We start from the raw sequence: 12,913 nt of genomic DNA, 5'->3' as shown, positions 1-12,913 counted from the left end.
CGAGGAGGGAGCCATGCCGGGAGTCTCGCTGGAGACCCGCTTTTCTTCATCTGTAGTCCTTTGGAAAAAAATCCAGGAAAAAGACGGAGTAAAAAAAATTCTTAGGTGTGCCTCCTGCGACACTAAGCAAAAACTGGAGAAGGCTGACGCCGTCCAGGGGTGTATACTGCAGAGGAGGAGCCAAAGTTAATCTTTTTCAGATTATGCATAGTGTCGCCTCCTAGTGGACAGCAGCATAACACCCACGGTTCTGTGTCCCCCAATAAGGCGACAGAGTAACACAATGTTTATACGTTCATGTGAACTTCGATTAAAGTGCCAGCGGTTTGGACAGCATAACCTTTCACACACGCTTAAAAACAAGTTTTTAAGTTGTTTTTTCTTAAGTTACATGCAATAAGCATGTAACTTAAGAAAAAACAACTTAAAAACTTGTGGCATTTTTTCAGTTTTTATGGTATTTTTTTTACAAAAAATGTTTCGTAGCTAACATTTGTAGGTAGTTTTCTATTCAGTTTGTGCTTTTTAAAGTTATGTGCCTTAGATCATGTAATTTAAAGTTTCTGTTTTGACTCATATGCAATGTGTGTTACAGATCAATGGACAGACTGCATTAAAGTATCAGCATAATAGTTGCTCATGACAATCTGCATCAACCCCCTGATGAAGCACACTGTGTGAAACGCTGCAATTCCCTGGTCATGGTGATTTATGGCCAACATTTCTCCTACAGTTTCAGTCTGTGAATGACTTATCAAATTGCTTGGTAAATTATAATGCGCAATTCTGTCTTTCTATATTGGCATTGTGTCTTCTGGTGCAAGCCTGCCTCTGGTAGGGAACAAATTGTATGTAGTACTCTTCTGAATGGCATTTGTATCCATGTACATGGGAACACGGTCTTTGAATCTCCTCTTTCTTTGCGGTGTGAAGTCATTTTTCATACATGTTTTTAGGTCTTCCTTTTTTTGAATTTCTTATTAAAGTTATCTTTATAACATGTGCCTTTATCTGATCTCCGTTATGCCTTATAAACAGGTGTTGGGCATTGCCTTTTGCATGAGACATTACATTTAATTAATAGATGCTTTGACGTTAAATTGTAGGAAAGTGTGCTAATATGCACAGACAGCATTGTACTCACATCCTTCCCTCGCTAGATACAGGTTTCTCGTCCCTGTAGGTTTCTTTACTTTCTTTTGGCGTAGCTTTTGGGCTTCCTCACGACTCACAGCCAGGTCCATAAAAAGCTTCCTTCCAGCAAGTTTCAACCCTCCATTCTGATTTGAACCAATAATAAAATGTTGGGTAACAAGGAACATTAAATGAGCGTGAAACCTAGGGGATTATAACTGCAGGAATGGCTTGCCTAACCAAGAATATGATTAGAATATTGTTCATAAGTCATCATTTACACACGGGGAATAGATTTATAGCATGTAAAACGTATCCTACTATAACCAACAATATGATAGCAAAAAAGACACAATGTTTTAAATATTATTGAATATGAATTGTAATGAATTACTGGTATAGTATTCAAGGTTAGCTGTACTTTCAATTAACTTTTCAAAAATAAGCTGTCGTGTGTATGCATGAAGAATATATTACTGGCTGGCATATGACTTATCTGTAGTGATGAGCGAGCATCCTCGGATAAGGTATTATCCAAGCACGCTCTTGTCCTAATAGAGTATCTTCAGCGTGCTCGAATACTATGCTCGAGTCCCCACGGCTGGATGTTTCAAACAGGCAGTCCCTGCATGTGTTGCGGCTGTCGAACAGCCGCGGTGACTTGAGCATAGTATTCGAGCACACTGAAGATTCTCTATTAGGACACGAGTATGCTCAGATAACACTTTATCTGAGCACGCTTGCTCAGCACTACTTGTCTGGCATTTTCCCATCTGCAGGCTCTATATTGTAATTGACTGAGCTGTTGGGAGGAGACTAGCACCTAAGATGATTGCCATACACATAGGAATCCTGCTCTTCATTCCTTAATTAGGACATACAGAAAGAAACGGTATAGTGGAGACCATGTAGAAGTTTTGAGCAGAGTAGATGAGAATCCAGCTCTAAAGTGAGGTTCGAGACTAAATTACAATGCTTAGCATTATCATTCTGTGTCTCTCTCTGCCTGTTTCTCCTCTCCACTGGGTATAACAGGAGTTGTAACAAGACACGCCACTATGCTGGCAAGACAGTTTTGTCTTGAGCGAAAGAGCTGAGCTGGTGACTAAGAAACAAAAAGGAACTCAAAAGTGAAGAAAGCAGAATTTTCAGATAATAAATTGCAAGGTTTCTTGTATTTTTATGTACTAATAATTTATGCCTTTTTTTAAAAATTACAGATACTTTTAACAGTAATAAAAAAGCAAGGGTCATATTATGAATTTGTCAGAATAATTTGGAGACAAAACGCATACCTCCGACTCATCCTTGGCAGCTGCTAGGCATTTCTCTGCAGACTCTTTATTCACAAACTGCACAAAAGCACAACCTTAAAAAAATGAAGGCAAAGGGGAGAAATAAATGGCAACAGGAAAGTGAACATAACTAAAATGAATTTTCAAAATGCTGTATCAGAAGCAGCCTGAACACCACAGCAATAGAGAAATATCCAACCCATCACTTGCTCCCACTAGTGCTATGTATTGATAATACACACTAGGGAAATGTATCCCTTTAACTACAGTAAAACTGTAGTAGATCAGTCAACTAGTAATGACACCAACTGCTAACGGGAAAAAAGTCTGAAAAAAATTTAAAAAAAAAACCACTAAATATATAGATAAAGTTTTATTTATACATAAAATATAAATCAGAGAGAGAAAGCGGCATGTAACCTGATGAAGGCTGTGCAGAACACTCATCAGATCTGGCGGTATTCCAAGAGGAGAGTAAGGAAGGAGTTCACTTTTCACAGCTATATTCATTTACATAACAAACTTATTTTCTCTTCTCATATATCCAAATCTTTGATTAATACAGCAGCAACTTTAAGTTATATGAACTACATTATGCATGGTGTAATATTCATTCTTGTCTCAGCTATACACCCCCTATGCATCTCATAGTCATGTATTACAGTAACTACAAAAATGAGTGTCATATAATTGTTAGATATTAACACTATGTTTGTGATATTTGACATCTTATACAAGACTAACAATCTTTCAGCAACCTTTTGGTTGTATTTCTTCTCCTGCCGCAATGCTGCTTACTCAGATTTTTACTTGTTTTTTATTTTAACTCTATGTAAAGCATTTTGTATTTTATAGCATTGGGTTCTTTTTTTCTTTTTATTTTATTATAGGATTTCTGCTATGTAGACTACAAATTATAGAATAAAATTACACAATACAAAAATATAGAAAACATTTTCTTTAACCATTGTGTATACTAGATTTCTTCCTTAATGTAGAGAAATGTCAATTACAAGTTTGCTATAAGTGATTACTATACAATTTATATAGTTTACCAAACAGAATCGCTTCTCATTCCTGGATTTATCAGCAGTCCTTTTTCACAATGTCAGGCTCACCTTTAGAGTGCTCGGTATCAGGATGTAACACTATCCGGACATGTTTAATCTCGCCATATCTCAGCAACAACTCTTCTATATCATCTTCTTCTGAGTTAAACGACAGATTTCTACAGCACACAAATAAAAAAAAAAATGTATATACACATCTACCATTACTTTCATAGTTATGTTCTATATATCAAAGGGTAATATATATAGCTATACACACAGATATATTTCAAGAACAATGAACAAGTGTCAAAATAGAAGACATGGCTAGGTTTTCCTAAAGGGGATTAATTACGAAGCCCTGTTGTACTACATCACTCAATGAAGGACTAGAATGGGCAAACACAAAATGCTGGCTTCTCTGCTAGTGCACATCTCATTGATGAGCTACTTGAGGGTTATTTTTCTGCTTTTCGGTGCTGACAGAGCTGGAATTTGTGTGTTTTGGATTATGCTTCTTACAAAGAAAGTTGTAGAGAGCTAAAGCTTCACCTTATGAACAATGTTTTTCCTTCGCCAACATCTGACGGTAATCGTTTCTTCACTTTAGTTTTGACTAAACGACAAATTACAAAACATGTTTTAGCCGGTTAATTTAGTAAATTATGATTTCATAACATATCAATTTAGCAAACTCAACAAACACAAATATAACGCCTTTATAGGGTTTTCCTCATTAGACCCCTCTGGGTAGTGTATATATTATTGCACATAATGCGGACATTATAATACACATGAATGGAATAAAATGTCTTTATTAGTCCAGATGCGTTCACAGTACCAAAAGGTGAGTGCCAATGGCGTAGCATAGCTAGACTTCATTCCCAGTGCTTTAATTGATATGTTCTTTGACTGCCTAAATCATAAGTAAAAAGATGCACACTTCATACAAGCATGTGCAGCTAACAAATTCAGCCATAATTAGTGGCTTTATCTCCTGGCAAACTGAAAACGACTGTTTTAGGATGCTCCCTTCGTAAACATGATGTACCTTTCTTTTCGCTCTCAGAGTCAGAGTCTCCTGACTCATCTTCTACGCCACTCTCTTGACCAGAGTCTTCAGATACGTCATCATCCTCTTCATCATCATCCTCCTCATCATCACTATCCTCCTCCTGGTCATCATCATGGTCATCCTTCACTTTGCTTCTAATAGTCTGAGGTTTCCTACTAGGCCTACAAATCAGAGAACCAGGCACATATACAGAAGTTAGCCCAGTAACTGCACACAATAAAAACAGTGCTAAAACAGGATTTTTAGTTGCTTACCGTAAATTCTGTTTCTCGGAGCCTTCATTGGGGGGGGGGGGGGGGGACACAGGAACCATGGGTGTATGCTGCTGCCACTAGGAGGCTGACACTATGCAAATAAGAAAGTTAGCTCCTCCTCCGCAGTATACACCCCACCGACTGGTGCTCAATTACTCAGTTAGTGAGAAAGCAGTAGGAGAAGCAATAGAATATAAAGTAAACCAACAATTCAACTAGAACAAAGTACAGAAGTTGAAAACATGAGAGGGTGCTGTGTCCCCCCCAATGAAGGCTCCGAGAAACAGATTTTACGGTAAGCAACTAAAAATCCTGTTTTCTCTTTCGCTTCATTGGGGGACACAGGAACCATGGGACGTCCCAAAGCAGTCACTGGGGTGGGAAACAAACTTCCATCAGGTCAGCGGACGACCATGTTGCAACTTTTGATAAGCTGCATCGCAAAAGCCCTGTGGTGCGCCGCCCAGGATACGCCCACTGCCCGAGTGGAGTGAGCCTTAATCCCAGAAGGGGGCACTCTGTTCTTTATCCTGTAAGCCTCTAAGATAGCCAATCTGATTCAGCGCGCAATAGTCGCCTTGGAGGCCGACAAGCCTTTTCGAGCCCCATCTGGGATGACGAAAAGAGAGTGTCTGTCTTCCGGAACGCATCGGTTCTAGCCAAGTAGATCTTCGTCGCCCTGACCAGGTCCAGTCTGTTCAAGGAACGTTCCCGGGGGTGAACTGAAGCCGGGCAGAAAGAAGGTAGAACGATGTCTTCATTCAAGTGGAAAGCAGATACCACCTTGGGAAGAAAAGGACGGCGGAGGCCGTAGAACAACTTCATCTTGGTGAATCACTAAAAAATGAGGTTGACAAGAAAGAGCTGCCGACTCCGAGACACGTCGGATGGAAGTAATGGCCACTAGAAAGGCCACTTTCCAAGAGAGAAGAGATAGAGAAACCTCCTTGAGAAGCTCAAAGGGGGAACCTTGTAGAGCCTCTAGGACTAAATTGAGATCCCAGGGATCCACTGGAGCCCGATACGGAGGAACTGCATGGGCCGCCCCTTGTAAAAAGGCTTTTACCTGTGGCCAAGAAGATAGCGTCTTCTGGAAAAGAATTGAAAGCGCCGAAACTTGCCTCTTTAGAGAACGAAGGGCCAGACCCCCGTCCAGGCCTACCTGGAGGAATGCTAGAAAAGAAGGGAGCGAGAAAGACATTGGCGGGACGCGATTGAACTCACACCAACGGAAATATGCCTTCCACGTTCTATAATATATTTTGGAAGATGAAGGCTTCCTAGCCCGGATCATTGTGTGAATTACTCGATCTGAAAACCCTGACTTTTTCAGTACCGCGGTCTCCATGGCCACGCCGTCAAATTGAGCGACCGAGAATTGGGGTGGTAAATCGGACCCTGAGACAGCAGATCTGGTCTGTCTGGAAGTGTCCAAGGAGCGTCCGCGAGGTTGACGATGTCCACGAACCAAGACCTTCTGGGCCAATCCAGTGCGATGAGGATGACTGGTACCCCTTCTGCCTTGATCTTCAACAGCTTGGGAAGAAGAGGAGGGAACAGATAGGGGAGCGAGAACTGTGACCAAGGAATGGTCAGAGCATCAGCACCCACCGCTAGGGAGATCGCGGGCCCTGGATACGAACCGTGGAAGTTTCTTGTTCAGACGGGACGCCATCAGATCCACGTCCGGAGTACCCCAACGAAGGCAAATCTGTTGGAAGACTTCCTGATGCAGGGACCATTCCCCTGCCGCGAGGCCTTTGCGGCTGAGAAAATCGGCAGCCTCGTTTTCCACACCCGAAATGTGTACGGCAGATATCGCTGGGACTGACATTTCTGCCCAATGAAGTATCTTGGATACCTCGGCCACCGCCGAGGAACTCCGAGTCCCTCCCTGGTGGTTGATATATACCACCGCTGTGGCATTGTCCGTCTGAATCCTGATTGGCAGACCTTTGAGCAGCTTGTCCCAATGAATCAGGGACAGGAACATAGCCCGTATCTCTAGAACGTTGATCGGAAGAGTCGCTTCCTGCCTTGACCAATGGCCCTGTACGGTGAGATGGCGAAACACTGCGCCCCAGCCCAGAAGACTGGTGTCTGTCGTCACCACTTGCCAATGTACCGGAAGGAACGATCGGCCCTGGGCGATAAGAGGAGAGGTCAGCCACCAATTGAGGGACAGCTTGACCTGAAATTAGAGTCGAATTGGAAGATCCAGTGAGGAGACAGACTTGTTCCACTGCGACAGAATGGCCCGCTGAAGCGGTCTTGAGTGGAATTGGGCGAAGGGAATCACCTCCGACGTTGCAACCATCCTCCCTAGAACTCTCATGGCTGATCGGAGGGAAATGAGTCGGGGGCCCTGAAGCAAACGAACATCCCGCCGAAGAGTTACTCTCTTGTCATCGGGAAGGAAGACCTTTGCCTGACGAGTGTTGAAAAGTATGCCTAGAAACACAAGGCGTTGTGTTGGAACTAGGCAGGACTTTCGTGTGTTGATGATCCACCCGAATCGAGCAAGAGTGTCGCAGACAATGGTCAGACTTTCGAGAGCCTGGGGCAAGGATGGAGCTTTGATGAGGATGTCGAGGTACGGGAAAGAGCACTAGACCTCTGATCCTCAAAATGGCCATCAACGCTGCCATGATTTTTGTAAAAACCCTGGGGGCGGTGGCGAGCCCGAACAGCAGGGCGACAAACTGAAATTGATCCTGATGTATCGCGAAACGCAGGAATTTTTAATGACCCAGGAAGATTGGGACATGTAGATAGGCATCTTGAATGTCTATGGAGCACAGGAATTCTTGTGCCTCCATGGAAGCGATTACTGAACGAAGGGACTCCATCCTGAAATGTCGCAGATGGACCCTTTTGTTCAGTAGTTTTAAGTCCAGAATGGGCCGAACCGTGCCTCCTTTTTTCGGCACTACAAACAGGTTCGAATAGAAACCTGTGAATAGTTCTTTTTCTGGTACTGGAACAATTACTCCCGACGTGAGAAGAGAGTCGATGGCTGTAAAGAAACCCGGAACCAAGGCAAGGTCTTTCGGGGGTCGGGATTCGAAGAATCGATCCCGAGGACGAGAAACAAAATTCTATTTTGCATCCTGAAGATACAACTTCCGTGACCCAAGCGTCTTCCACCGAGGCAAGCCATACGTCCCTGAAGGCAAGAAGTCGGCCGCCCACCTGGGAGTATGCTCCGGTGTTCTGATTCCAGTCATGCGGAGGAAGATCTTCCAGGTCTAGGTCTGGTAGATCTACCCTGGGAAGAATGAGATCGCCAGGAAGGAGTGGGTCTAAAGAAGACTTTTCCTATCTTGGCGTGGTTGAGGCCTCTGCTGGTGGGAAGACGTATCTGCTGTCGTGAAGCGAAGAAAAGGCCAAAAGGGTCAAAACTGACGTTTCGGAGGAGGTGACGAGATTTTGACTGGGGAAGAAGGGAGCTTGTGCCCCCAGTGGCATCCTTAATGATCTGGTCCAGCCTATCGCCGAAAAGATGCGATCCCTGAAACGGTAAACTGGTGAGGGACTTTTTTGACGATAAGTCCACTTGCCAAGCATTAAGCCAAACTGTGCGCCTAATAGCCACCAAGTTGCTTGATGCCTGAGCTGCGCAGGATGCAGCATCCAGGGAGGCCGAGACCAAATATTCGCCTGCATGCGAAATTTGGTCGGCGAGACCCGCCAGCTGCTCTGGCAGGTCTCCAGCCAAAATGCCTTGGCGAAGGTCCTTAGCCCATTTCGCTACAGCCTTAGAAGCCCAAATAGAAGCGAAGGCCGGGCTTAGAACAGAATACGCCGCTTTGAAGGCTGACTTAGCAAAGATTCTATGACTCTGTCATTAGTGTCTGCTAGAGATGTTCCCCCAGAAATCGGAAGGACCGTGCTGTTAGATAGTCTTGAAACCGGAGGGTCCACGGTCGGTGAAGCTGACCAGTCTGCAATGAGTTCCGGCGAGAAAAGATATAACACCCCAAGGTGTTTTCCTCTTTGAAAACACCTGGTTGGATTTTCTCTCTCTCTGGAAAGAATTTTCTGCAACTCCGAATGATGAGCGAAGACCTTTTAAGGTGGTTTCGACCGTCTGAAAGAAACCTCCTGGTCCGCGGGTGCCGCAGGAGAATCTTTGATATTGAAGGACTGGTTAATCGCTGCAATGAGGCTCTGAACTATATCCCTCATATCAGCGATTTGGTCCAAGTCCTGCTCCAAAACATCCTCGGAGGGGCCATCCGAGAGTCTCGCCTGACTCAGGGGAGGAAGATCTTGATAAGGGAGGCTGTTTGGACGGACTATGGGGCGATGCGGAACGGGAAGAGGAACCGGACCGGTGCTCCCGTCTCGCTCTTTTGCGGCTAATATTAACAGGCTCAACCGGAGCATCCTGTGACCTGCTGGGTCCTGCAGAAGTCTGTAGTGGCAACTTATCCAGTACGGACACCAAGGTCTGGGACACCTTGGTGAGATCCGCCACAGATTGAGACAGAGAGGAAGCCCACCCTGGGATAGGGGCTTCAACCTCACTCGGAACAACCGGGGGCTCCTGAGCATTGGGTTCAGTGGGCTTGCTTCAGTCCTGACAGAGGGGAGAGGACTGACCTGATGGAAACTTGCGTTTGCAAGAAGAACATGCAAAATGACTGACTACCACAGAGGAAGAAGCAGAGCGAATTGGTTTAGAATTAGACATTATGAGCTAACCCACTAACAGTGCCAAACGGTTAGGGGACGGAGGGCTGAGGAGGGTGTCAGTCTGCAGCGCAGAGCTACTCACGGAACCTGTGTACACAGCACGCTGAAGCGGAGACAAGCAGCTCACAGGCTGAGGCAAAACTGTGAGGTAAAAAACACGCTCCTGAATGCTGTGGGCGGGAATCAGCTCACCAGAGGGGGCGGAGCTAACCGCTCTGTCAGGAGCATAAGAAAACTCCACTCCCTCCTATACTGGGAGGAGTGGGCGGGCCCCTGCGACGCCTCTAGCCCTCAGAGAAGCGATGGGCGGCGCCAGACGGGCGGGACTGTTCCTCAGAAGAAAAAAGCCAGCCTGAAAATGGGGGGCGTGGCCTCGCCTCAGAACTAGGCCCGAACTGAAGCCGGGGCCTGGATTAGAAACGGCGGCCGCCGTAGAGCGTGGAGTGGCGCGGAGGTCTAAAGAGAACCGCAGTTTCGCAGCGCTGGCGCTGAGAACGCTAAATACAGGTAATGCCGCTTAAGGAAGCTTGCCCGTTCCCCACCGCCCAGGGGGATTACTATCATGGGAAGGAGAGAGGGGTTCAGCCTGCTGATACCTCCTGCAGTCCTGACTTAACCCATTTCCAGTTGCAGACCGTGTCTCCATCCACCGACAGGCTCTGGTAGGCGAGTGGGTGAGAGACAGAAGGCGAACACGCATACGTGTTCCTGGCCGGTAGACATATGAGGATACGGGGTGGCAGTACACACCGTACTCCGTCTCTTTGTGGGAGTACAGATGTGACCATTCACTCTGTATCCCTCCGGAACCTGTAAAGAAACGACGCACACTGAGGTAGATAAGGGTCTAATGAAAGACCCATGTCCACCTCCTACTGACACAAAGCTAAACAGAGTGCCAGTCGGTGGGGTGTATACTGTGGAGGAGCTAACTTTCTTATTTGCATAGTGTCAGCCTCCTAGTGGCAGCAGCATACACCCATGGTTCCTGTGTCCCCCAATGAAGCGATAGAGAAATACTCCTATTCTCATCTGCCATAACCTTCACAATTTTGACCAGATACTGGTTAAACAGAAAACTAAGTATGCTGGTTCTTATTACTTTACCACTGAATTCAATAATTTAACAGTGGGACAAATTAAATGGAAGGAAAAACCAGCAGCATAGGTGATTTAAGGGTAACTGAAACTAAGAAGAAATTGGATAAGCCACTTTTTTTCATAGCAAAGACCAATTACTTACATCTTATGGCCTTTAGTTTTCTGTTGTGATGTTTCCTTCTCATCGTCAGATTCCTCTGTGTCATTTTCACTGGAATCTTCCTCAACATCGTCGTTACCATCATCCTCCTCTCCTTCACCATCTCCACCTTTTATTGGAGTTGCAGCTTCATCATCAGAAGACTCTTCATCATCTGATGAATCCTTGACCTGTTCCTTCTGGCCACTTTCCTTGGTTTCTGGAAACAATGTAAGAAGACCATAGTACACATTACTTGGCTAAAGATAGCATATTGTTTGCGTCAACACATAGAAAAGTTACTCACCCGTGACTGATGATCCCTGAGTTGCAGTGTATTTATCCTTTGCAACAGCCCAATCAACAGCAACAGTTCGACCTATGGAGAAAAAAAAATATATATATATAAAATAGGTTCAAGTGCATTTCATCACTGAAACATTTTGTCGGTCTAAGGGTACGTGCACACGCTGCGGATTGATCCACGCGGATTTAGCAAAATCCGCAGATAAATCCGCAGGTCAAAAGACCTGTGGATTAGACTGCGGCTTTGCCCTGCGGTTTATCATCTCTACAATGGAGGAGATGATAAACCGCAGCAGAATCAGCAGAAAGAATTGACATATCAATTCTTTCTGCGAATTAGAAACCGCAGCAAATCCTGCAGAAAAATCCACACCGTCTGCACTGCGGTTCCCATTTCCCATAGGATATTATGGTACTGTACACCGCAGCAGAAACTGCAGCGGATCCGAAGGACCAAAACCGTTGTGGATTCGCAGCGTGTGCACACACCCTTAAAATGCTTCACACCATCCTCTCCTCAATTGATGTAATTTCTGCATGCGTTTTTTGTGGTGGGAGAGGTGGGGTTGTTTTTTTTGTTGCATTATGACCACAATGGTTCTAATTCCATACATTGCCCTTGCATATAATGCAACACTTCATTCACAGCTCAGAAATACAAATGACACTGTGCAGCACCAAGTCTGATTTCCCAAATGTGATCACAGAACATCTTAAATTTACACCCCAAAAAGGCATTTTAAACAGGCACATGCATTACATTTGTAAGCCTGCTCACCTTTTATACTCTTCATATTTGTCCCTTTTAACGCTTTGCTGGCTTCTAGCATGTTCTTAAACTGCACAAAGGCAAATCCTCGCATCTTCCCATCTGCTGGACAAAGAACATTCATTACCAGTAATCTGGTAAAGAAACCAATGAGAATATTGCTGCACTTCTAGATATACAAAGAAACCCTGACCACAGTTGATTGACTAGGTCCTGTTTTGTGCTTGTCAAAAAGGTTCCTGACAGAGCAAAGGCTGAATAATGGCATATGCAAAACTGAGAGAACTTTTAGATTGCAATGAGTTACCAACATCACCAGACCACTGTACATAAAACATCAGAAGATATTAGGAGAAACTGCTGGTACTAAACAGATGGAATGAGGAGAAAAGGAGATTTTTGTGTACTCACCGTAAAATCTCTTTCTCTTAGCCTTTAATTGGGGGACACAGAACCGTGGGTGTTATGCTGCTGTCCACTAGGAGGCGACACTATGCATAATCTGAAAAAGATTAACTTTGGCTCCTCCTCTGCAGTATACACCCCTGGACGGCGTCAGCCTTCTCCAGTTTTGTGCAAAAGCATTAGGAGGAATATACCAGAAACATAACCATGCCTGTAAAAAAAAAGGCTACTATAAACAGGCTCAAACAACAATATGAGAACCCAACCGTAACAACGGCCCGCAAGGGCTACAGGGTGGGAGCTGTGTCCCCCAATTAAAGGCTAAGAGAAAGAGATTTTACGGTGAGTACACAAAAATCTCCTTTACTCTGTCGCCTTATTGGGGGACACAGAACCGTGGGACGTCCTAAAGCAGTCCCTGGGTGGGAAGCAGTGGACGAATATTGTGCCGACAGTCCCCTAGACTTGGAGTACTGCCGCCTGCAGGACCCGTCTACCCAGGCTCGCATCCGCTGAGGACTGGGTATGCACTCTGTAGTGTTTTGTAAATGTGTGCAGGTTAGTCCAAGTGGCTGCCTTACACACTTGATGTGCTGAGGATTGATGCCGAATGGCCCAAGAGGCCCCTACCGCCCGCGTAGAGTGTGCCGTGATACCGGCCGGAAGAGGAGAATTGTTGAGGCGGTAA

The 12,913-nt window shown here is 45.0% G+C and overlaps 1 protein-coding gene across 3 annotated transcripts in view; it reads right to left on the bottom strand.

Moving 5' to 3' along the window:
* RBM28 (RNA binding motif protein 28) overlaps nt 1–12,913 on the bottom strand; it is a 93,482-nt gene that overhangs the window by 41,661 nt on the left and 38,908 nt on the right. For 2 of the 3 annotated variants that reach the window (XM_073579237.1, XM_073579235.1), the window contains exons 5-12: nt 11,830–11,925; nt 11,053–11,124; nt 10,749–10,965; nt 4,530–4,714; nt 4,031–4,094; nt 3,548–3,657; nt 2,430–2,503; nt 1,145–1,280 (exon numbers count right to left, since the gene is read on the bottom strand). In XM_073579237.1, coding sequence (XP_073435338.1) covers nt 1,145–1,280; nt 2,430–2,503; nt 3,548–3,657; nt 4,031–4,094; nt 4,530–4,714; nt 10,749–10,965; nt 11,053–11,124; nt 11,830–11,925 — 954 coding nt within the window. The remainder of the gene's footprint in view (nt 1–1,144; nt 1,281–2,429; nt 2,504–3,547; nt 3,658–4,030; nt 4,095–4,529; nt 4,715–10,748; nt 10,966–11,052; nt 11,125–11,829; nt 11,926–12,913) is intronic. The other variant, XM_073579236.1, reaches the window with a different exon arrangement.

This window comes from Dendrobates tinctorius, unplaced genomic scaffold (genome assembly GCF_039654945.1).
Source record: "Dendrobates tinctorius isolate UK_male_01 unplaced genomic scaffold, ASM3965494v1 ptg000062l, whole genome shotgun sequence".
Classification (NCBI taxonomy): Eukaryota; Metazoa; Chordata; class Amphibia; order Anura; family Dendrobatidae; genus Dendrobates; species Dendrobates tinctorius.
This window is presented reverse-complemented; position numbering and strand designations above follow the sequence as displayed.